This window comes from Hypoxylon trugodes (genome assembly GCF_022578975.1).
Source record: "Hypoxylon trugodes strain CBS 135444 unplaced genomic scaffold F4822scaffold_6, whole genome shotgun sequence".
NCBI lineage: Eukaryota > Fungi > Ascomycota > Sordariomycetes > Xylariales > Hypoxylaceae > Hypoxylon > Hypoxylon trugodes.
The window spans coordinates 1,186,748-1,212,750 of NW_026250021.1; the positions used below are offsets into that span (position 1 = coordinate 1,186,748).

Sequence of the window (26,003 nt, forward strand, 5' to 3'; positions counted from 1 at the left end):
TCTCGGTAGAACCTCCGAATCATCTGCGTTCGCGGCAGATCCCCTTTGAAGGCAAGTCTAGGAGATTCTTTTGGCGATCATGACAGGTTCTAGAAGGAATGGTACCCAAGAAGAGACTGCCACCTACTTTAGATAGTAAAGCTTCCATTGCGATATGTAAGCATGTCAAGCTTCTTCGAGATATCTATCCGCGACGCGGGATGCATCGGTCGCACTACATTGAATTGGGCAGGCGACAAGGCTTATTCGTAAAATAATAAAAAGAAAACGACAACTCGAAGACCCAGGTACCTATCATGCACAATAATTACTCCCACGTTTCTTCTAAGTCAAAAAGCTTTGGGATTTCCCACGATCCTTTCGGCCCCACAGAGGCTACGTAACTCCACCAATATCAGCTTCTCATCAAGGGGAGAAGTCCGGTCCATCGAAAATAAAGAATACGATCGTGAAACCACATACGAACATGAACGCGTGCGAAACTTCGTCACTCTCACCCCCGGAAACTCGGAAAATCGAGAAGAACCACCCCTGAATCCAACCTCGCTGTTTCGACAAGTCGCATTTTACATAGCAAGCGAAGTGACCATTCATGATTTGGGCATCAAGGTACGAAAATTGGGCTTGTTTTTTTATATTACAGAGTAACAATGTCACAATGGGAAATCCAGGGACGAGCCATCCCATCGGGAGCTTTCGCATGCCTTGGTAAGGTACCACTTTATCAGATTTCTGAACGGAGAAATTCCACGCGGTGTTTACCTACAGGCATTAAAAGTACCTACGCAGACAGGTAGGTAGAGTGTAAAATAGTATCTCTCCACGATGGAATGCCCTGCCAAGTAGGTAGTTCATCACCTTGTTAGTTTTTGACATGATTAGCGAAGCCAAGGTGGGATGCGAAACGCAACGAACTGCATGAAAAGAACAGACCTGCATCTACACCGACCTTTTTCTTTGCGTGATGCCGCCGCCGGCATACATGACGAAAAGGACCAAGCTCCCTTCAGAACACGCGCCTTTTTTAGTTTTCCTTGAATTTGGCTACTAATGGAAACTGACGAAGGATTCAACAACCCCCCACGCAGCATCTTAAAAAATTGCTTATTGATCTGATCTTTTCTTTTTTCTAAGTTCCCAACCACAACCATCAAGGTGTAGTGTACTAAGCAAGCCATTTTTTACGTACTTCCCTTTAAAGCATGTATTTTCTAACGTCCCTAGTAGTTTTGATGACCCTGTCGCAAGAAGCGATTCATTCCCCACGAATGCCCTTCCACTCTAGGCCACGATTCCGATTACCTAGCTGAGCAATGTGACCCGAAGAACAAATATCGATATGCGCGACCCTCGAATTTTATTAAGCCTCACAAATAGACAAGCATTAATTATGTAGTAGGGCCGAGGCTGTTTAAGTGCTGAATAAAAAAGTCAATTATTGCCTATCGATTATCAAATCGTAACAATCGATAATCCAACGTTAGCAGAGCCCAAGGAGCACAGCAGCAAATCCAGAAACTCAAAAGGCTTCTGATGGCCCCCACTTTCTAACAACCCCCGCCGCTCACCCCCTTCCCCCCTTCCATTCACTAGCCCCTTGACCTTGCTGTCAATCCTACCCGGACACACTTCCCCGGAGCCAGGGTCGAATAGTGTAAATTATGAAAAGGGGTGGGGGAGAATTGGGGATTTTGGAACTCTATCTGACATTAGGTAAGATGAGTATTGTTACTATATTTCCCAATCCGGTAATCTACATGTAAGTTAGTAACCAGATTATTGTATTTCTAAGAACGAATTGCATATCTGGTCTGATGTTATTTCGCAAACAATATCCTTCTAAAGTCTCTTTGCATGGCCAACAAATCGAAAGGAAGAAATTGCGCTTATACGAAGGATTCGTCAATGGCAACAATTGAATCGGTAAACAGCTGTTAGAACAGGCATATTATCGATCATATTTCCAATCTAGGTCTTTGCTCGTTCATCGTACATGCGATGACTTCACTCTCCGGAGAAAGAAGAACGAGAATCGTCTAGAGAACATTCCCCCTTGCTTGATATCCACCGTCGGAAGTTTATGCCAAGAACCGGCAATTTCAGAACTCGATTCCTGGGAATTACAAAGTCTCAAAACGTGTTGGATGGGGCCTTGCAAACGGGGCATATGGGGCTACCGTTACCATGTCGCTGGTGTCGACTAAAGTCAGGTGAGTTGAGACATAGAATGGGGCAACCAATTAAATCTATGAATGGAATAGTTACATAAGGATAGTGATACATACTATGGGTTAATGGGAAATAAACAATCATTTCGGCATCGCCATACCATCAAGGCGTACATTATGTAGGTGCGGGCGCAAGGAACTGATACAATTAAGCCTGAGCCCTTCATCCGACACACCCCGTCGTCGTCGCCTCTTCCGCGGGATTTGGAGCTATTGTAGGGTATTTAAAGTAATTACCTACTACTGTTCTTGTTTCCGGGGAACTCTCCCGTCGCCCTAAAAAAAAAAAATACTCCATAGTCTCGAGCAAATGCCTACTCCTTTACCAGCCTTGCACAAGCCTTGCTTCATAGTACATCAAAATAAGTAATTCATATGGCTCGGGAGCTCCCCGAGCTTTAGCATTACATAGCCATACATACCCGTCAATGCTGTCGCTTTCGTAAACAGCGCCCCCTCCTCTTTCTGCCTCCCTCCCTCTGCTCCACGAACGCGTGCAGGAGATATCGTTGGTTCTACGGTTGGGGAATGCCAAGCAACTAAAATGCTCGAAAGCAATGTGTTAGGCATAAAGATGAGCAGTTTAATGAAAACTCAACAGGCCATCAGAAAACACGGCTTCAATGACGGGTATGCTATAATGTCTAACCCAGCCTCTTGGTATCCAATGCTCCCCCACGGAGTAGCCTCCGTAGGCCATTTCTCTGATCTAAAGTACGTCATTGACTCTCAATTATCATTAAAAACACCGGCCGCCAGCAGGACGGGTTCACCAACGGCGGACGTTGTACACTTTTGCGACGCGCAAACCCTCCCAGGGTCGGATCCGAAGGTGCACGTTACGGGAAATTCATCGACGCTGGCAAAAGCCGGACAATATCCTAGTCCCGTCTAATCAGAACCGACTACCATGTCATCGGAGTTTAACTCGCTTTAATGTTTAGCAAACTCATGATTTGACGGTTGACAGGTAGGTACGATTATTAAACTATTCCCTTACTTCTATACGATTCGAGACAACCTGAACCATATCGCCGACCTCCCAGATGTACATTACGTTACCTAGATAGGTAGCTTGCGTATCAAGGTGAGGTTGGTATGTAAAGTGTGTAGGACTTTTTGGTGATCTACATTGCCTCAAACTTTTTCGAATGAATTGACAGAGCAGCATACAGTATATACAACCGCACCTACAGGCGTCGTAATTTTGTCCGGAATTTGCAAGCGAACGCCTCCTGAGATAAGCGAAAAACTAGCTACAGAGGGATGCGCATATTCACTGGTCCGGATACCAGCCGTTGCAGCTACGGGTAGTTCCCTTCCAGTCGTTTTTTCTTCTGATGAGATGGTGAGATAGTTATCTGACAGGTCAATAATGCCTAACATCAAGTACCTATGTAAGCGGTAAGAATGCATTTTTTACTAGGTTAAAAAATAATTAAATAAATTCGAAAAATCATATTTTTAGTAGATTTAATTTATCTCTCGAGTGCGAGTCTCTTTTCCCGGGAATTGAAGTTGCTTTTTGTACGTATTCTCATCGATTTGAAGCACGATTGGCGTGTGCCAGACGGTATTAATGCATGACCAGGGTTCATTCATATACCGTCCCCACGATCTTGTCTCGATTTCATCAGCCGCAGCCATTTTGCCTCCCGTGTGCGGGTGAGAGGCTCTCGTGATGCGCTCATAGTCACTTACATAAAGCTAGCTTTTTTAGCAAAAATGATTATTCAGAATCGTACAGATTACAATGTACAATCTCGTCATCCTCTTACTTGACCCCCAACGCTTCTCCAGGCTACGACGCATGGGTACCTAGGAAGTTAGGAATTCCCCCGCCCCGTCCGCTGCGTGAGCCCGACGGGCGGGACACGAGAAGTGATAAATGAGGTTGTAATAGATGCGAGACTCAGTCCTCAGATCTGACAGGTTTGTCCCAAGTCGGAATACACATCGTGTTGTCAGTGGCGCAACGAATGATAACGAGAGTAGAGTGCTGTCGTAAGTGTTTGAGTCCTACGGTCCCCGCATTGCACGTACCGCTGCATAGCATGCCATAATACCACAATACCACAAATTTCAGGGGCATCTCAGCTGTGATGGCTACTGAAAATGCTCATCCTGCCCATCGTTCAAACAGCAAATCACAACTCCTTAAAATTAAGACCCCATTGCGCAAAAAACAAACGGCAGAAACTCGGCCCTTTTCGGTGAATACTGGACCTAGGTGAAGTTCACTAATACTAACAACCAATGATCAATACTAACAAAAGCAAAGGCCATATAATAGAGACGGATCCATACTTCCTAAGGCTCGAGGGAATGTATTACCAACACTAAGGATACTCTAGTCAAGTACATAGGTAACACTATATGAAACAAAACAGCTTCATAATAATACATACAAACTTGGATCCATTAGTTCTTCTGCCCTACCGATAGTGATGTGCACACACTTAACCCAGAAACTCGCTCACATTGAAACGTCGTGACAGAAGGGAATCGGATCTAGGCCTCATTAGTCGCAAACTCGGTCATAGAGGGACCGAAAAAGAAACGGTCTGCGCGCGTGATCCCCTCCTCTCTCACTCTTCCTTACCACCATCTTCGGGGCTACTCGGGATCCAGAGCCGCAGGAAATGTGGGATGGACCCTGAAAATACGACCCTGCGATCCAGGATAGTAGTCCATCAATGGAGCCTTCGGAAATTCTAGACCCATGTGCACCGACGCTGTTATGTTTTTCCCTTCTGTAATTCTAGATTTGTTTTTTTACCCACTATTCACCGCTCGAGTCTGGGATTTTTAGTAGGCAATTTTCCTGTTATAACCCCGCCGGCACGGATTATACCTACTAGCACACCTCGTAATGAACAAGAATACCTATCACCCGCCTTGTTTTCGTATCGATTGGCCCGGCGGTCACGATTCGTCGATGGAGACGAAGATTCTGGCCTTGCGGCTCAGCTTTCATGCTTTTGTGCGACCCGTTCGCATTACGAATGTATGTACGCAATGACCTAGGCCTCCCATTCGATTGGCATTAAAGCATGAAAATCACATAATACGATTAGAATTGCGCCGAACATTATGGACACGAAACTACAGGTCCACATGTCCAAGTCCACCACCGACGCTTACAAGGTACATGTAGCGAATGCAGTGCAGCGCCGACAGGAGAAATAAAACAAAAATAAGAAAAAAAGACCCAACAGCTAAATTTGTCACGTGGCTTCGCCGTCATGCAGACCATAGACCATTTGGACAGTTCTGCCGAAGAGTCGTGATCCGTCCAGGTTGTCACGGACGGACCTAGGACAAAGTCGTAGTTCCGGGACATGGCTAGTAAAAGAAAATGATACCCTGGTTATTCCTAGGTCAAGTGAAGCCGAAATCCACGGCCGCGCCGTCGGCTTAGCGGTTAATTGCTAGAATGGCTTTTCTTCCCCGCATATTGAATCCAAGCCAAGCAATGCCCATTGAGACTCTTCCCGGCCATGTTTCTAACATGTACTTTGTAAGGCCTCCCTAGGTGATTCAATGTTCCTGGCGTCCATGGTCCCTGCATATGACCGGCACACTTTTCAATGTACTTTGACCCTACGCACATACGGAATTTTATCGTGACAAGTCATCCGATGCGGGCTGAATGACCGTTCGTGGTTAAGACGGTATCTGCTCGGATCATACAGCACGAATCGTGTCAATTAATTCTAAACCTAGACTCTTTTTCACTATTCTCATCATTCCTCGAGAAGAGCCGAGAGAATGCGGAGCTGCGCTTAATACCCCAGGAAATCCCCAGACCCAAACAGCCCAGGCCCAGCAGATCTCGGTATCATGTGAGGTTCCTCTCGGCTGGCATCTCTCTCTGTTCTGTCTTCGGTAGGGCCATAACATTCCATTCATAAGCGACCTAGGCAGTAAATCTTGTCGATCTAACGAAAGGGGACTACGTTACAGCTCTTCTTTAGGAAAGATATCTCGCGAGAAACGTACTGTACCTTACCTTACCTAGCATCACGTTCCTGAATCCACCATGGAAAAATAGTGTGGAAAGTCGGTCCGTATACTGGTCGGTCTAATAACGAGATTTTCTGGCGGCGTGATGCCTCCATTGAATGTCGGCTTTGTTTGAAGTCCTATTACATCGAGTGTGTGCTTAGTTCATAGTAGATAATATAGAAACGGCCAAGGTATTAATGTTGCATTCGTAAGTCTGATGCTCACATGACATTTTAATATCTACATCTACTTAAGGTACTTACCGATTTTATCATCAGACGGAGTATTCCCCGGCCGTCGGGCGAGCGGCGTATTTAGAGGGAGGTCATTCCGGGGACGCCACCAGAATTTTCCCCTAGGGAAAATCGGATTGGTGGCTTATTTCTCCGCAATTGAATCCCTCTGTTAAAGGGTTTTTGTATCATCATGAACATATTCGGACGTGTACATATCTCTATTCTTCTGAAGTAGGGATAAGATTTGTCTATCAAATCCCTTTCAGGAAGTAGAGATGAGAAGATCTAAGAAATAAAATAAAATAAATGCGAAAATTAAAAATAAACAATAAAATAATAATATTCATTCCTATCCGTATTCATAATCCCATTTTCCATTCCCTTCCCCTCGGAATTCCTCTATTGGGCGTAGCGAATCTTTACTAATCATCTCAGTAGGATTCTCAGCTTCTCTGTTTAGTCAAATGGTTATATCTATTCGACCATTTAGAACCAATCATCGTCGGCTTACATATGCAACGAGTACACGTGAATTGCATGGGACATACTGCAAATGTTCGTAAGGAGTGGCCGTCGCATGCGGCACGGCAACGTTTCCTGCCAGCCCGCTGCAAGTCAGCAGTATTTACGGCCTATGGCATCGCCTCTCCCAGCCCTGTTTCGGCAATAGGTCCCCCTAGAAAGGACTTTATGGCACTTATAATCTGCACGTTATTATACCTATTACATGCCTCCAATTCCCAAAATATCTCCCCAGCCAGTGCCGCCAGCCTATCGCCGGCGCTTATCAGTAGGCGTGCACCCATTCATACCTTACCTTACATTTCGTTTCCGTCGCAATTGGCACGATATATACGAAAGAGGAAGACTTGGCTGGCATGTTTGAGATAATACGCCCAACACACCGTAAAATGGACTCTTCCTCCTCCTTCTTCTTAAGAGGGAACCAACTAGCATATCCACTCGCCTGATTAGGAACTAGTTGTGATAGGAAATTTCCATTCTTGGAGGTACCCCTTCACCTCTCGAGATCATCCCACCCTCCCGGATCTATTCTCGCAACTCCTCTCGCCCCAGCTTCAGATTCCTCTTTTGGTCCTTAATGGTGTGCCACACGAGACACGCCAGCACGATACGGCAGGGCGGGCTTGGGGAACCATTACCACTGCTGAGGATGAGGATCACGATTTGATTCAGGTACGGTGGCAGGGAGTGTGATCAACATTTTCCTTCCTTAGGGTACTATAGATAATAGGTACCTAGGTTGCGACCCTTATGAGATAGATAGGCTAGATAGATACTTCTTACGTCTTAGGTCAGGTATGTATTGTATGGCAAGCTACGTTAAACATCACGGAGAATTATTTCGAAACGTTGCATAGGTTAGATACATCAAGGTAATCTCATTGTTTTCTTAATCTTGCTTCATCCTTTGTTAAACCAAACCAATTCCTTCCTAATTCCTCCTCCTTCACCCAACGTCCTAGGTAGCACGGGACAGATGACACGGAGGGGATTGGATCGGATTGAATGCGTTTTCATCATTGTATCTTTTTTGCCTTCCCAATCCAATGTTGCGCGCGGGGGGTCTCATAGGTTGATGATGGGTCATGCGCAACAACAACTGGGGGCCTTCATTGGCGCCAAACATTGTTCCCTTTCGCTGACCTCGTTGCCGCGGGTTATCAACAATTCGAGGTTAATGATCCCAAGTATTAGCGTGTTAGTCTTGTTTCAATTATTTTCATATGGTAATAATTGTTTCTTATTGTTCCTGCGGGGGACCCGAAAAGCCGCGAGCTAACTAAAATCTAACAATAATTCTTACATACTTTCTCTAAATCTCACGATGATTCGTGTACTGGCTTCATTTCTCCTTCCTCTTATTTCTTATTTTCTTATGTTCTTATTTATTTTTCGCTTCTCACCCTCCTTCGCGGCGCGGGCCATATCCTGTCGGTCTCGCATTAGGCGTCTTACGTTAAACGGACAGCAAAATGCCGCCCTTGTGACTCGTTTCTTCCCGCCCGGAATGTCAGCGGCCAGACCCGCGAATGCATAGTGCCAGTTGGCAAATTGTGAGATGTGATACGATGCGCTGCGCTGCGATGGCAATGGCAATATTCGATGGCGATGAGATACATCAATATTGTTGAGTTAGGTACATATCTAAGTATATACTGTACCAATATCCAATATATATCTACTTAGAGAAGAGGAAGGGAATAAAAGGTCATGATCGAATGTGACAATGTACCCGTACCGATCGTTGAAACCCCCCACGCAGAGGAACTCCGGTCACTAAGCCTCCTGTAAGTCGCCATGCAGTCGCTGAATGGCGCGTGTGTATTGTCCTACAGCAACCTACAGCTACACCCCTGGTCCTTTTGCATTTGCGTCTCTTTTCGCCTCTTCGCTGTTTTTCTAGTTTAGGCTTTTCGCACCCTCTATAGGAATGTAGATTGCGACGCTGGAACGAGGCTGGTCCAGGTTAGGCATCCTTCTTGTAAGGCGATGTCGCGATCCTCGATGTATGTAGTAAGGAAAGCCGCCGATAAGTCAGCTACCCATTATTTTCTCCATCTTATTACAGTGACTTACAGTACCGTTACGGCTTGCAACAATGTATCTTGAGATGATGCGATAACCGATATTCAAATTCCTTTTTGGTACATCGAAACACTATTCAGGTGATGCCATACTCAAGTCAAAATCCTACAAGATCGGAAGCAACAGCTTGTTTTAAGACACCTGTAATGGGTAGGTATTGACAAAGTCATGCACCCCTAGATCTCGATCTTCGTTGGGGGTTCTTGTTTTGAAAGCGCATCGCCAAACCGAGTATGATTCGATTTAGGATCTCACGATAGAATAGATGGGATATTGTATGTATTTACATGGACATGGATTGGAGGAGTTGAAGGAATCTGGCGTCAGCCCTTTTCGATGACGAGGTTGCTGTCGTGTTGTACCTACTTGTACCTCCCATCCTCCCCAGCATCATCATCTGGGGAATCGCGGTGATGAATCAGATTGTTACCGAGACGAGTAATTCTCCAAACAACAAATGCAGCAAGCCAAGGTCACTTGCGCTGCGCCCCCAATCTCATTTTCGACTGCACGTAGTCACTCACCATCCCTCATTCATTCATTCATCCACCCATTCAATTCCAATTTCTGGGGGGACGGCATGGTCGTGCGCGAACTCTCTCGAGGTCGAGCCTTTCTTGGTACGAAAGTAGCTAATAAGAGCCCGGTCCGAATTAAGAAATGCGCATCGAGATTTTGACCCAGATCGCTGGGGAAGGGAGGGCTGGGAAGTGGAGGGTGAAGGGTGGAGTGTTCGTTTGCGATGGGCTCTTGATATCAACATTACTGACATGTTTTACCGTAGATGGTAGCTATCTGCTTGGATTATCCTGACTCTTAACATCTTTGTTAGAAGTCTGGGGTTCAGGGGAATTGCGTCAGCGGGTCAGCTGGTAATTAAGAATAATAGCTGTTAGCTGTCGATCTGGATTTATTTCCACAACATCGGTAATAATAATAATAAAGAAAAACAAGTCTTGTTGCTTGAATATGATGTCATGAGCCATATCCCTCGACGATGTATTGTTGGAGGAATAGCCGATTACTTTTCTAGCCTAAGTAAAAACGGGTGTTTCTCTTTGGCCGACAAAGACTTATTACTATGCCAAGGCTCTTATTACAGCGTGTATGATTCGTGGTTTGTTAGTTGTTATTAGTTATTAGCTATAAGTACTAGCTGCGCCGTTGGAAATTCGGGAGGATCATCCCTTAGTCTCTCATTAGACCAACTAAATAATTACATACAGCATACTAAAACTGACATAATCATACCCTGATGAAGTTATTTCTGTTCCGAAATGCTATATTGGATTGGGTCACAGGTTATTCCAGTTGGTTTCGGAGTTTCGTTAACTACCACGTCGATACCGAAATCAGTAAGCAGGATCACTATGAATAGGTCTATCTCATGTACGCATGTCCTATTGCGTGCATAATAGTAACTCCCGAGCATTGTTATTAAACCTGCCAGACATAGCTGAACTGTAACGAGAGACTTGGATCAAGATCCTTAGAATTGCATGTCATTCCTTGATGAAGGACAGCCATTTGTCGAGGGTCGCCACGTGGTTGCGGAAAGGAATCCTTCGAAAACAAGGGGAGAAAATCATTAATTGTATTTTCTGTTAAATGGATTATAATTTAATTTCTTTTATTATTTTTATGATTTATGATTATTGCTACCGGTGTATCTCGATGATGCCCTTTTCGGTCTTCCATAATGACCGTATTTGGAAGCCATGGAAGCCATGGAAATAATGGTTGTCTTCTCCAAGAGGTATATTCGATCAGTTAATTTGCGGCCTGAGACCTACATGAAGGTATTCCGTTGACTTGGGAGTTGTCCGTCCGTGGGGTGTGTGGTACCGAGCCTTCTGTGGAACGGACCAGAAGTTCATGTGCGGACTGCATAACCGCACCTTGCCTTCTCGGCAGCTGCAGTAAGGTCATCACCATCTGCGGTGATGCATACCTTTCTACCTATGAAGAAGACCGAAGATGTCTAAGCCGGTATGCGAAGACTTATTACACGCCCACAACTTACGCCGTAAGGTTGTCACTCTAATCTCCTGCGCGTCATCACGGCACATGTAAGTACATATGGCATATGGCAAATCGCAAGCATATGGGAAATCCATTGAGACCGGCCCCGTACGAAGGGGTTTTCTCCATAGTCCTCCACGTCCCGATCAGATCAGCCAGCCTCGGGGATCACTGCCGTCCCGTAGAATGCGACTCATCCAAGTGTGACCGTTGCAACAGATGAGATAGGAATTATTGCGCGAACCAAACTTCGCTTGCCCGTCTTTTTGATGGGTCCGTGTGTCGCAACGGAGGATTCTTTTTCTCGATATCGTATGAAAACCCCGGTGATTGGTTCATCCCCTTAGGAAACAGGTGACCTGAGTATTTCCAGCGATTATTACGTACGCGAGTTATCTGCAAACAACCGCAGATCCCATCAGATGAACACCGGTCCCTTTTCTCATGTGCTTACGAGTCCGTTCTTTTACTTACGGTCAATGTGCCGCGCAAATTTGCTATGTGAGTCTCCTCTGGGATTTAATAGCTCGATATGCATTCTCACCTAATACGATAGGCCTTCTCGCGACGTGTTCCCGTTTCGTAGTGTTCCATCCGCCCCCTTTCCCCAATCCGGTGTACTGAGTGGTATTAGGAATGACGAGGAACGCGAATAGGAACATCCAAGTAATTATATTCCCGCAGCAAAAAGCCTTGATGAAATGAAACAGTTCGGTCGAGATGCCGGTAGGGTTTACGTCGGGTACAATCCGCATTTGACTCTTCCTAATGGCAGAATTGGAGTGCGTCTTGTTGGCTCTTGGCTTTAAGATCCCATCGCCTCCCATCGCCTCCTATGAGTCTCAAAACTACAAGTGTAATGACTTTATTCTTCTTAAAAGCGGCCCGGTTAGACTTGCTATACGTGTTATTTCGTGGAGACATAACTGCGACAGCAGAATGGTCCAATCGATATACTGTTATGTCTGCGTTCCGCCTTGGGACTGAATCTGGTCCTCGGTTCCCCTCTTCCCCGCTCATCTAAGCGTCACAAACGTAGCACATACGCACAGTTATCATGGTTAGATCGTCTCTGTCGTACGAGTATTCTCGGTGACCAATGCCATGAGGGGGTGAAGCGAATAGGGGTGGTTACACGAGCCACGGTCTAATTTTATATTTGATATTGACATTCCATTCGTACGGGGACGGCGCTGGACGTCTCGTTCGTTCGATATTCAGGACCGCGCGATGCTGATGTCTGACTTTGAACCTATTGCAGCGCGAGGCAGATTGAATATCATACTCGCAAGTCTGACGGCAGTGAGTTCAGAATTATCTAGAAAGATTTGTCTCGAAAATCCGCGCTGCGGGTGTGGCGGCTAGGGTATTAATTAATTCTGTCATATTCAATCTCTCATAGGTCAGATTTGAACAGCCTTTTTGATTTGTATTCAAAGTACTCTACCTAGGTAGGTATCTGACCAGTCGTCTTACCAAGAACTTTCATGGTGCCGACCCCGTGGGAAAAGAAATTCAACATTCAGCTCAGCCTTCACCCCACTCCCAATGGGGAGAATGGCCTGCCTATTCGTGGGGTCGCTTGGATGCTGACGGCCTACAACCCCCTTAAGGCCGATCTCTCTTTGCTGACGAATCCGCCTCACGTTGATCCAGCCACGAAGTAGATTGGTGCGAATCTCAACCCAGCAAGCAACAATAGCGGGCGCCGCCAGCCTCTGTACCAACATACCAACTCAACATAGGGTTGAGGGTAATACGCAGGAACACCACTACCTTCGAGTACAACGCAGTTGGAGGAAAGCTTTTAATCTCAAGGAGGTTAATTTGATTCCCTCTACATCTATACACTACATACATAGCCCACTAACCCTGCTGACATCCATGCATCCCATGCGGCGCAAGAGTGCCTAGGCACTTTAGCTACTCGGGCCGTCCCTTATCATGTTATTTCAGATAGTCAGATCCAACCTTGGAGACTGCACGGGTGGCAACACCTTATTCCTAGCAGTTTCAAGAGTACCATAACGGGGTGGTCAGCCGCGCACCGCGAAGGGCGAAGGCTACCTTCTGTTGGCTCCTATTCCTACGACCTTATTATGGTCCGTTTATACAACAGAAGACAGACCCAACGGCCAACGGCGGCGATTAACCCCCCACGGGCGCAGTCAGACCCATTTCGGTCAGCAAATATTTGATAGCCTTTATCTCCGCCATTGTCGCTGTCGAATTTACGGTGGGAAGCACAGCGCAAGCCATACAGGGGTATTGGTTGGCTTCTACAAGGAACGAGAACGATTGCGACACTATCAGACCTACTTTTTTTTCGCAAGATGACCTCCAGAACCTGTCCAATCGTGTAAGCCGGTCGGCGCCACAGATCGTAGATTGAACGTGAATCGCATTCTGAGTAGTCGCAATATAGCGCTTTATTTCGCTATCTTTCTATCTAATATCGGAAATGCTCCTGGACTTTACCTACACCGTCCTCCTGCACTCGCCCACATCCCGATGCACATCGACGCTTCATGCAAGCCCCCGTGCACAAGTCCCCAAATATCGATAGTCCGGTTGGCTTGTCCGTCAACCTTGGTGTCTACCTACCTCTCAGGTAATAAGGGGGCTTTTCAATAGTAGAAATTGCTATGAAGTAGAATAGGCGGTTTCCCCATTTCGGATTTAATGGTGCACGGGGTTGACTTTCGGACCCGCGGGCATTATTCAGAGGCCGGGCTTTTTTTCTGTCACCAAATAATATTCAAAGAGACTCCGCGAATATGTGCACGATACATACAGAAAATATTCAGTTACTCCGTGGGGAAATAGGATATGTGCAACATCAGCACAGGTATGAAACATTGAAGAAAGCGCATATGGAATTACCTAGGATGTCCCTATACGCGTGTCGCGAAGCCTAGTCCGAGTTCTTTTCAGCTTCTAGATTCCATAGGTATACGAAAGATGCATCCGTTCTAAGTATGCGTCACTTTCCCATGACTCTCTTCTAGGAGCGGCTGTCCTCATATTCATAAAAGCGCATCCTATAATAGCTCGTTCATTTAAAGTGAAAAGTGCTGGTTTTGTTTCTGCTGCAATGTGCCATCGCCACGATGCAGCTGAGACCTGAAGGTCACGCGATGTAGAACCTCGTGCAAATATACCGCTTATAGCAGTGACCCCGAAATGACCAATCCTCTTGTGTTCTGCAGTGAAACCGAGTCATGTCAATTACTACTATATTATTAAACTGAGTAGGAAGAATTCTATGCGATCCCTCAGGCGCCACTTACGAAATTTGTCCGTAAAGAGAAGTTTCAAGCAGTACCCTACCTAGCAAGATTTGAGTCAGTATACGCATGGTCATCATGTGTCGATGTGCCCTCCTGCTTTTGCCAAGTGCGTATAATTAGTAAAGATACACGACGTCGACCAATGGCATGTATGTGATCCGGTTACATGGGATTCCTGTCAATCAGCACTACGATGCAGAACATACTGAATTGTGACAATTTAATCTATCAATGCCTTGCTCTTGTTCTACCGAATACTAGAATAATAAGGTCTTGGTAAGCAGAGACGGGAATTGTCAGAATAGGGGCTTTCCAGGTTAAGACTTCTAAATCTGGCTTTGAGAAACACGCGTCCAACCCAACAACCAACCTCTTCAATCTTTGGAACCTTGGCGGTCTAGAGTAATAAGTTACATAAAATAATCAAGGGGAAGTAAAAAAGAAAATAAAAAATTACAGAAAATAATAATAATGAGGAACAACACAAGACAAGCTGTAGTATCATAAGTGGGCTTGTGGTATTACGGAGTAGATCCTGGGGCCGTCATACCGAATAGTTTTCTTTCTTTTTGACTTTATGCACCCCAGATATACGGAGTCCCTACGTACGCACACGTCGCCTGTAGGCTGTAGTCTATTTTATGGAGATATAATCAATTTTATATTGCTGGACTTCTGTACTTCTGTTCTTCGCCAGGTGGCGCTGGAGTCGTTCAGGGGTGTAAAGTAAGAGGTAGGTATGTAGATGTATAGACAACCCCTACCCTTACCCTACAACTACCCTACTTTAAGGTACACAGCGTTTCTTCAGCCCAACGTATACTCACCAACCAGCAAGTTCGTGATACATACACGCTATTACCACAGCCGAAAGCCTTTCGCGGCGGAATAGCCTACGGTACATCCTACCTTAATTACTACTACATCCACAACCCGCCGTGGTGCCGTCCCAAAGATCCCGGGAGATCGGTTCCAGGGTACGCTGCAAATGACGGACGGGCTGGCGACCGAACCCCTACCCCCTGTTAACATCTTCCCCAATCCCATCTCTAGAATACCTTCAGGGCGGCTCTCAGGGCCTTGGATAAAGTCGCCGGTTAAATTCAGCACGGCACGCCTTGACTGCGTGCCCTTTTAACCGGTAGACGAGGGAGGCGAAAAACTCTGCATTCGCCATGTTCTGCGTGGACCCCTCCATGTCTCTATCCCTTACTCGTTTTTATTTTATTTTATTTGGCGGCCCTTCTCCAACGGTTGGGATGCGGGATCGTAGCCGGTGTGGAGGGTTGCTTCCCGCAGGAACAGGCACGGCACTCATACATATAGTAACGATCATGAGAAATCATAAAGTACGAGTCCGCCCTGCCTAGTCCAAAAAATATCTCCGTAGCCTTTGCTACCGTAACTTCCGCCCCTCGGTCAAGGGGTCATCGTGGTTAGACCGCTAGATGACTGGGGTGAACGAACCGGTGACAGCAAGTTTTTTTTTTACCATTATTTCCTTTTTTTTTTCTTTCCCTTCGGCTGTTTAATGACGTTATTTTACCTGCCCTTGCCCCTTGGGCTGTGACCAGATCCGTGCCGTGGGATACTGCGACCTTCCAGCAATAGCCGTAACAAAAGATCGCTCAGGTGCCTGAGATGCGCAAGCAAACAGGCAGGCAGGCAGGCAAGCAAGCAAGGCAAGGCCGAATCCTAGGCCCGAAATGAAAGAAAATAAAATCGCTCTCCCCAACCCCGCGGCTCCTAGGCTTTTGCCTGTCTCAGGCTGCCCAACGGCGCAACTGACACACCACGAGACATGAATGGGCCAAAGCAATCGGCGGTGAAAGGGATTCCGTGGTCGCGCGAGCACAGAAATTTTGATGGAGTGTACTCAGAGTAATCAAGAACCCTATATTCGGTCTTGGCGATGCACAGGACGATCCCCCCCGGGATGGCTAGACCTAGTTTCCGCCCGCGAAGCTCCGTTTTTTGCTTGGTCTGATGATCCTTCCCCGCGTCCTCGCTAGAGCCTCGCTATACGACGTGGAGAACTAAGTAAGTAGGTACAAGATCCGGAGTAAGTCGTAAATCGTGAGGGAGCGCCTGTTAGTGGTACCAGTTGACGGTCTTGGTAGGGTAAGCCCTTACTTATTAAGTCAGCACACCCCCTTTTGTTTCTTCTGGTCTTTTCTAGTTCGTAAGTACAATTCAAATGTTTCAAGTGCTTAGCTGCCACCCTCCCGAATACGTAGGATGCAGTCACGCGTTCGATGTGAGACATTTATTGACAACTCAGCCTTGACAACTGTCTTCACACCCTCAGCAGATCTATCGGGACAACGGCGGTTCCCCTCAGCCTTCCCCATCGTGTCTCGGGGAAGAGGATCTGGCCCTGACAGCCACCTGAGCTTTCGTGTAACCCCAATTAGGAACTCTGGGTCGTATGTTTGTAATAGCCGCAACGCCAGGGTACACATATAACTCCCTTGCCATCAACAATATTAACTAAGCGCGATATTCACGAATTTTCATTGGTCTAACAGAATACGGATTGAAGGCTGCTGGAAAACCTCACGTGTTGATGAGCGTCATTGTATGAGTAATAAATAATAATAGCAAAATCGACTCTGCTATATTTTGTTCCGCTGCGTTGCGATAGGCTTCCGAGAGGAGCGCGGCATGAAAATCTCAATCTCTACTCAGTCAAATGTCCTAGCCACCTGCCTCCTGAGAAGAGTATCTATCCTATCGTACCCTAAAGGGAATCCACACGCGGAGATAATTCAGGCACTAGGTAGTTACATAAGTACCTAAGTTTCGTTATATGTAAGTTTCCTGTTTAGTGATAGAGAAAATTGAAATCATAGGTAAAGCTCTGGCGGGCACCTTGTGGCGGCGAGAAGGACACCGTCGACTTCTGGTAGAACGAGTGCCACTGGGCCCAATGGTTATAGTTTTAATATCAATGGCAATTTAAGACGCTTGTAACGGACCCGTACGTGTGCAAATGAGGCTTGATTGACTAGGTAGTCCTATAACAATGGCCCCCCACGACGACGATGAAGTCTATATCGTAATACCATCACTCTACCTACTGAGACCTATGCCTTCATCCAAACTCCTTGGGCAACCGTCTATATCGACGACAAATTGTATCTCCGTCCGCGACTTCCCCAGTTGAAGGGGCTTTATTCTACGCATAAGACTACCCTATAGTCTACGACTTATTGGATTCTTGACGCCAGTCGCTTTCTCGAAGCGTCTAAGCTCAATGAAGCCATATTTGTCTCGTGGTATGGTCGATATCGGGGTAGGAGGTACTATAACGAAAAATAATTGATTCGGCCACTGCACATTTAATTTCCGAGTTAAATATGGAACCCATCTATATCTTTGATCCTCGGATAGAATGGATCTCAGAGAATCGGTCGAAGAGATCAGGATCGCAAGATTTCTTATTCGCTTACCCCACCAAGATGATTCTAGGTTTAGGAACTCAGAGCCAGCGACATATATAAGATCGTTTCTCGCATCGTACTGATATTTGGTCGGCCATTTTCTTTCTTCCTTTTTCAGGGGCATGCGAATGCGAGTGCCTGTCAGATCTGTAGGCTTTATGTGGAAAATATTTCCGTAAAGCCGACATAGTCGCCTCCAGCCCACCCTCTTTGCTACATTATAAGCTTCCTTGTTGATGCACGAGGCTATCCCGTGACGGGGCTTCCGGGGGTTGGCTATAAGCATGGTGGTAGAGTAAGGGACGCTTGCGGTATCGTGAAGGAAATGAATCCGAACGGGGCGCTTTATTGGTCTCTAGTGGAAGTAGAATTCCCATACCATGTCTCGCAGCTCGAGTGGGAGCAGTCGGAACTGTGGAAAGCTCAGATACTCCTTCCCAGCCTGTTTAAATAGCTCACGAGTATACGAGGCTCCCCTCTTGATTATTAGTGCCATCTCAACAGATGAACACAGGTAGACGTCGCTTGGTAATTTCCGTTGCTCTGTGGATGCTTGTAAATGTGTGCATCCTTGATGATTGCTTTCATGAAAGCGCGGTTATTAGATATGGCTTAATAGGAAGCTGGGGAATGGTGCTGGATTCAACGCGAAAAACAAATGGGGCCCTGGTCTAAGCTAGGTAATCATATCATATAAGGGCACCCGCGGCATCTTTCAGGCATACGTTGAGCACTTTAAAACTTAGTAACATCCTAAGGAACACTTTCGTTACCTAGGTGCCTAGATATTCTCTATAGCAACGTTAATCAAGCTCTTTGCTTGATGGCAACCCCGCATGCGGCAGATTCTTCGTAAGACCAGTGGAATCAAGGCAGTGGTTACTTAGTCGCTTCGGTGCGGCAGACACTTGAGTTTCTTTAGTCATGCATCAGCTTTACATGGTGATCTCAACCTCCTTTCTTGAGATCCACATTAGCCGACTAGAATGCAAATAATCCCATGCTGGTCTCCCACTACCCATCAGTACGACATATCATAACCATTAAATGTGCCGGAATAGGGAATTGGCCCATGATCTATACATATCCACAGCCCGATTATCGTTAACAAAGGGGGCCATTGTAGTGATGTCGGGTGTTTGGGTGGCCTCATGCTAGCACACGGATAGGCCCGGGTGGACTGTGTCGATTCTGAAGAGTTAAAAGAAACGATGGTATGATGTAAATATAGCTGTGAATCTGATATACCCCTATTATCCGATTGCTGGCCCTATTGTATCTATTTCTCCCCTTTTAACCGACGAGAGACCAAATATAACGTATATTCCCAAGTCATAAATCCATATATCATGAAATCGTCATGCCTCAACGTATTCTCCCCTTGTCATCCAAATCAACCCTCGCTGATCCGCTTAGCTTCCTCCTCAGCCTCTTTATCAATCTCATCAACCTCATCCTTACTGAATGCCTGGGAAAACTTAACCCAAGGGCCATGAACCAAACCCGTGCCCGCACCAACCAAGATGCCTAAACCGGTGGTAGGGATAGCAACCAAGCCGCTGACTAGGGATCCAACAGTCATACCTAGCCCACCAGCAATACCAGCCCCTATCCCGGCCCCGGCGGCGCCGCCTTGCATCCACCCGCTCTCGAGCCGTTTTGCGGTCTTGAGCAGCTTGGCGGCTTTCCTGTCAAGGCCGCGGGCCTGAAACTTGAAATCCTCGGCAACGGCGGGGTCTTCCGCTTCTTCAGCTTGCTTGTGGAGTTGAACGGATTCTTCTTGTAGTTTCTTAGATTCTTCGATGCGTGTTGTGATCTCTTCTAGAAGCTTCTCTTTAGTGGTTGGCTTCTTCTTCTCCTGGTCTCCCTTGCTTTCTTCTGGGGCATTGTCCGCCATGGCTGATCTAGCTGATAGATTTCAATGTCGTAAACTCAAGCAAGAGATGGATCGTAAAGTATATAAAATATCGAGGAACGGTTACGAATACCTTCAGGGGTAGAGAGCATCAGCCTCATCCGTTTAGGGTAGGTTCCTCTTTCGGAAGTTATAGGTGGATAAGTTTATTACGCTGTGGCTTGACGAATTGAGGCTTAAAGCTATGAGAGCATTGTCTTACAGACAAACAAGACATATCGAAGATTCGACATGCAGTATGACGTCGAGTATCTGCATAGATTGAACTTGCAAGTCCCAGCGATCTTGTCTTAGATAATCGGCGAATGACCGCATGTAGTGTTACTAAGTAACATCGACGATTCTTCAAGCCCGCTACTCTGATGCCTTATTGCCAATTGAGGATATGTACATGACTTAATTTGGCGTATACTTGAGTAATAATGCTTTGCGCGGGCCTGCGGAAGGGGACACCGTGCTTACCACATACATCAATCTGTATACATACACATACGTTGATCTATAGATATTTACTTACATGCATCGATAGATCTGACTTTTATTACGCACATATGTAAACACGCGTGATGGATATGATGTCAGCCTTTTGAGTTGTTGTTTCCAATAAAGGGCGATGAGAAACAGGATGACGAAATATTCCCCATGCTTGTGACTTGAAATGCCGCCGCTAGTGACTTAGTTATCAATTATCTGGGGCATTATAAGGCATAATAGGCATAATAGCGCATAAAAAGTTGGTAAAGGCGGGGACATAATGATAGTGTGTAACTTAATAAATTACATAAGACATAATATATAGGATGCTTAAGTAATTATTTCCGCCAATCAGGGAACATCCCATGAAGGAAGCTCGGTCGATGAATTGAGTATAGCATAATCCTACGAATTTGCATAGTTCCAGATTGTCTCCACCTTCAATGCCGCATTGACAGAAGATAATAAATGATCACGAATGATAGCAATGCTTATCATTATCAGTAGAGCTCGTTTTCGGGGCTCTCCGCTTTGATTAGGTTAGGTACTTGAGTACATCGGCTGACTGGAATCATTTGACTTAACCTCGGAACTAATAATAGTTAAGCTCTGACCAATAGCCATGACGGCGGGTCCCGCTATCTAAATTATTGCGTTTCACTTACTAAGGAATGTAACGTGTACCAAGCTCAACCAAGGCGACCGTTGCGCTGGAATACTTGGATGCAACACTTTTTGAAGAACAAGTTCCCAAGTCCCGTGACGATTTCGAGCACCAGATCTTTTTCGACCGGTGAAGATTCTTGGGAGGCTCTGAACCATAGTTCGCATTAGCTTGGGATATTAATAAGGTGGAGATGAATATATTTCTTCATATTTTTCTATCAATGTATCCATAGTACTTAAGAATGTACCAAACATTCGTACTCCACTTCCCTTCCCTTCCCTTTCTTAACCCATTAATTCTTCCCCTGCCTTTATTTCGCTTTATTATTACCTTCATGGCATAAGAAAACATATTATCGTACTCCATCGATATCCACCGGAAGGTATTCCCGATCAGATATCACACAACTCTCAAGCAAGCCCTGGAATTAGACCGAAGGATTGCCAACGGATTAATATCTCTTTCTACTATGCGGGACGGTTGGGTACCTGGTTACTTATACATACACCAAGACAGTTCTTAGGGAGAGATTCACTTTACGCCTCTGCTGCCAGCACGTCAAGAGTTCGCTTGCAGCAGATAACCGACATAGATGATGAATAGACATCTATGATTCAACTCGCTACCAGAGCCTTGGGCAGATCCGGGGATGCTCCCGTTATCAACCGTTGGACTGGGGGAGGATATCCTAGTTATATCAATCAATATGAGGATGTACTCATCGACGAGGGTGGAAAGAATGTCATGGGTAAGAAATAAAATAAAAATATTAAATAAAATATTTCGAATAAAAAATATTCATAGGAAAAAATAAAATAAAATACAAATACTATGGCACCACTATCCCCATCTCTCGCACGGTCTTTCCTCATCCCCATGCCAATCCTGACCCGAACATCTGTACTTGGGACGATTGGGATGCCATATCGAGTTCTGCCGGGGCTGATTGACATTGAAATGACACCAACAAAGCTTCTCAGACCGTTGCTAATAAGTGTAAGTCCGCGGGGCGGGTAAGCTTCCGGTGACAAGGTCTGTCCCATCCCGAACAGACATGTCAAAACCAGGACCCAATTTCCTGACTCGTTAGTTTTTCCTAATCGGAACCTGGGAGCCATCGCCATGACTCTCGGGTTAGGTAGGTAGGTCTAGGCGACGACACCCCTTCTTAGTTAGGTAACCTAGCGTAGCCGACGAAGATACCGTTTCTGGACGAACGCTAGCAAGCTTTCCCTTCCAAAATACGTAGGTACCGACGATACTTCTAGAAGAGTGTATCGAAGCGTTCTTCGGCCTCACTTGACACTTTGACAGGAGGGAATTTCGCCGAAGGGCTGGCGCGTTTCGAGCCCGTCGCGCGTAGCCAACCACGACTTCTTCCGCCCGCCCCTGAAACTCCCGTCATAGCGGACAGAGTGGAGTTTCCCATTTAAAGCGCTTCTCGACGCCATTCCCAAACGAGATTTGCTTGCATGAAGGAGAGGGTTGTCTGCGTTGCGTCCTCGAGCCCTTCCTTCTCCGCCCGCTGTCATCACCTCTCTAAAATGAAGTCATTCTCTAGCAAGAGATACCTTCCCCCATTGGGACACCTCTCCCGAGCCCATGCAATCACGGGGGAACTCCCGGCCGGCCGACCGGCTGTCACCACCATGTCGTTCTTAGCGAACTTGTGACAGTCGACGGTCGTAATTATTATCACATGGATGCAAATAGGATCATCAATAATTGATACTGGCCTTGCTACCTACCCGTCTAGGAGGTGTATAGTGTAGTGTGGTTTCTCCATTTTGAAGCTAGAAAATGAATCGATTCCATGTCAGAAGCTAGAAACTCGTCGACCCGAGCCCATGGATTCGGTCTGGGGTTCTAAATGCCTGATGGGAAGCCTAAGTGGGGATCGCGAACCCTGAGTTGGTAGTGATAATCTAGCCGTCTGTAAGAAGTGTAATTAATGGATCTCGATGGTAGTTTTTGGTGTTTAATGAGACATTTATTTTTTCCACTGGCGAAATGAAATCAGGTAGCGACAACAATCTTTTCTTTGCCTTATACGTAGGTACTTGGGAATAACTATCTAGGTAGGTCGCAGACTTCGTATTAGGTACTATGTAAATTTGACGTAAAAGACAGGATGAGCGAATGAAAGCTAAGGATGTCGCAATTTCTTCATCAAATCTTGGAGCTGTTACCGAGTATCTCAATCCCCACATTCAGTGTATCCGAGCGACTGGACCGAGGAATCTTCTCTACATATTGTGTGTATCACGTGTGTGGAAGGAGGGTTGCAATTGTGCCTCACTCTCTTCCCCATTGATACCAATCGGCTGGATATAGTAACGTATTTTGCACGTGGACGTGTGCTGTGTTGTGTTCCCCACTCATATGAAAAGTACGCGAGATTGGATTTCGTAATTCGGTACCCGAATTTGTGAGAATGGATCTTGAAGATAAATTCGAATAAAATAAAAATATAAAATAATATTAATATTTTATTTTACTTGCCGCAATACTCGATATATCCCCTGTCCAAGTTTCAGTGAGGGTAGACTATCTCTTCCATTTCTATCGGGGTCGTCACACTCTACGATGTCTTGTACCTACATACAATGTCACTCGCGGGGGTGCGTTACCAAACCTACGGTTCCTTCATGTAAACCAGAATAGATTCAACCCTAAAGGAGCTTGTTGATGGCTGTTTTAGGATGGTGAGCTATACTTATCAACGTTATAGAAGTTATATTGAACCAATAAAGGTTAACGATCTACCAACGTGGAGTATAGCGGGTATATAATGGTTTAACTCCAGGCATTTAACTGCGGCAAATAAGATTTCACTTAATCCTTCTCTTCCTAGAAAGGAACGAAACCACCTTGATGGTAACACTTACGAATTTGTATGTGTATATGCAGGGACTTCGAGAAATAGTAACCCTGCTGACACTAACCCATGTGGCATCATCGTACTAAAACCCCAACTGCATAGAAAAAAGAGTCACCGTCGTAATCCTTGTTGTTCATGTAAGTCTAACCTGTGTCTCGCTCGGTGAGAGGCGTGAGTGGCTCGAACCTGTCACCTCTTGCCGGAAGAGGCAGGTCAACGTACATATTTTCCCTGCGTAATTGGTACGTAGTAGCTCACAATCCTTGACCCTCCTTCACATAGTACTACTCTTTTCACCCACGAAGCCCCCCAAAGAAATGGTACCCCCAACCCTAGGAAACCTACCCGCCTTACCTAAATAGGCTTCCCGTCAGAAGTCTAAACAGGGGCAGGCCAATGAGGACTTGCAGCCCTTCCCGTTCCCGCCCCTGCGGATATGACCGCTAGTGTACCTCTACAGTGGGCAGTGGACACGGGACAGTACTCGAGCAAAGGTCAGCGCGGGATGTGAGGACGGGAGGAGCTCATTTTCGCTAAAATAAAACATCTAAAAGTTGGTACAGGTTGGTATCATCCCGCGTAGGATTCAGTATTACTTTGTAGCTCAAATTGGTAATGGAGTGTGTTGGTTATTATTTTTGCTTTTTGGCTTAGGACTTCTCCAGAATAGAAGTCCGCGGGAACGTGGGAGCGTGCAGAGAAGCAAAATGCCCGGTCATCGTAAGCCACCAATCCAACACTGCTTCGGTTCTAGATTCAAAGTTGCTGCAAAACTACCGAGGTCTTGAGGAGCGGCGCATGCGGCACAAGCTACACACACGCAATGCACTTGTATTCATTAAATCATTTTACGAAAAAATAAATATGCACATGGCTAAATCAAGTTCTAAGTTGTATCGGAGCTTGTTTCTTGCCCGACGAAGTGGATTCCATCATGTTGGTTCCTGTTAACTCCCCGGATTTGCATCGGCATTCGGGTACATTAGTGTCGGTTGGGTAGCTATGGGACCGCTGTGATGGGATCGCCGCATTCTACGATACCTAGCTTAGTGAAACTCGTTCCTCACCTTGCTTTGTTGCTTAGGTGATCAGTAAGTTCTTACGCATGTCATGTTGGTGGAAATGCCGCGACAAGAGGCTGGCGGAATCGCCGTCAAATGACTCCCTTTACGCTGCTATCGCCAACGCCACCGCTGACCGCTGAAACCACTTGCATGTCAGCCACTCTTGACCGACAGCTATCACGAGCGACGCCATCAACTCACCGAAAGCCACACCGTCAGGTTGATCCCTGCGTTCGCCGCCACCGATCGTTCATCGAATCCTCGTAATTTCCAAAAGGTCGCATCAACGCGTTTGATGCCATCGCTATGTAACTGCCTGTCTCTGTACTTGGGAATTGTACTTGTTGCCCGATACGAAAGCGACGGATGATGTGCGCCTCATGTAGCAAAGAACCTCCAATCCTAATTTAAAATACCAAATCCACGACGGCGGGCTCGATGGCTCTGGGGAAGGCCCGATACATGTCACACCGGGGCCACGCTCCTGGGCTCGCTAAAGAACGATGCGGCGAGTGCGGCAAGGGCGGGTCCCTCTACTCTTCGCGTCTCGATTTACTTTGCCCTGCCGCGCTATGCTCGCTCTGTTGCCGTGTACGTAGAATAAGTAGCGAACTTCGCTTATACCCGACATAGCCCCGGTATGATGCGGCAAAGAGCGACTACTAGGGGGAGAAAGGCGACGAGATGGATGAACCTTGGTAATGGTATTGTAGGCAGGCATTCTTTGCGTGAATATGGAAACAAGCTCGGGAGTGAACCCTGCCCTGGGCGATACGTAATGCTGGTATTTGGAAGTGTACATATGAAATCCCCGGTCGAAATACAGAATGTACAACCACCTAATGTAGGTACATAATGTCACGATCGCATGTAGGGTTACGAATATTAAGGTACCAAGGCTACCAAATGCCAGGGGAAACAATTAGACATTGCTAGCAATAGCTTTGCGGCTCCGCAGACAATGCTACTTCGAGTTCCAGGCGGAAGGGACGGCGGTGCATCCCGTCGACTTTCGAACCAGGGTGGGAGAGCCCCCGGTTTGGGAACCAGGGACGGTAGTTGTATTAGTAGGGAAAGATATTCATTATCCGTTGCAGAATTCACCAGTCGCAACTCCGCGCAAGCTAGCGAGCCCTGTTTTCTTCTGACCCAAGGCGGCGGCTTG

At 46.2% G+C, this 26,003-nt stretch overlaps 3 protein-coding genes across 3 annotated transcripts; all 3 read right to left on the reverse strand.

Moving 5' to 3' along the window:
• Positions 1-11,601: 11,601 nt before the first annotated feature.
• Positions 11,602-11,931, reverse strand: F4822DRAFT_430220 (uncharacterized protein; the record flags this gene model as incomplete). The annotated part of the gene is made up of 1 exon (XM_051461247.1): positions 11,602-11,931. The coding sequence occupies one exon, from the start codon at positions 11,929-11,931 to the stop codon at positions 11,602-11,604; it is 330 nt and encodes a 109-aa protein (XP_051313246.1).
• A 7,179-nt stretch (positions 11,932-19,110) lies between these two features.
• F4822DRAFT_283764 (uncharacterized protein) lies at positions 19,111-20,127 on the reverse strand. The gene has a single exon (XM_051454912.1). It carries the CDS (start codon positions 19,732-19,734, stop codon positions 19,231-19,233), a length of 504 nt encoding a protein of 167 aa, XP_051313247.1. The 5' UTR covers positions 19,735-20,127; the 3' UTR covers positions 19,111-19,230.
• A 1,299-nt stretch (positions 20,128-21,426) lies between these two features.
• On the reverse strand, positions 21,427-22,102 carry F4822DRAFT_283790 (uncharacterized protein). Its single transcript, XM_051454913.1, has one exon. The coding sequence runs from the start codon at positions 22,015-22,017 to the stop codon at positions 21,595-21,597; it is 423 nt and encodes a 140-aa protein (XP_051313248.1). The 5' UTR covers positions 22,018-22,102; the 3' UTR covers positions 21,427-21,594.
• Between the last annotated feature and the right edge of the window lie 3,901 nt (positions 22,103-26,003).

What these genes read in the sequence shown, in the direction of transcription:
- F4822DRAFT_283764 (XM_051454912.1), bottom strand. Translation starts at nt 19,734, where the DNA reads ATGGCGGACAATGCCCCAGAAGAAAGCAAGGGAGACCAGGAGAAGAAG.
- F4822DRAFT_283790 (XM_051454913.1), bottom strand. Translation starts at nt 22,017, where the DNA reads ATGGCGATGGCTCCCAGGTTCCGATTAGGAAAAACTAACGAGTCAGGA.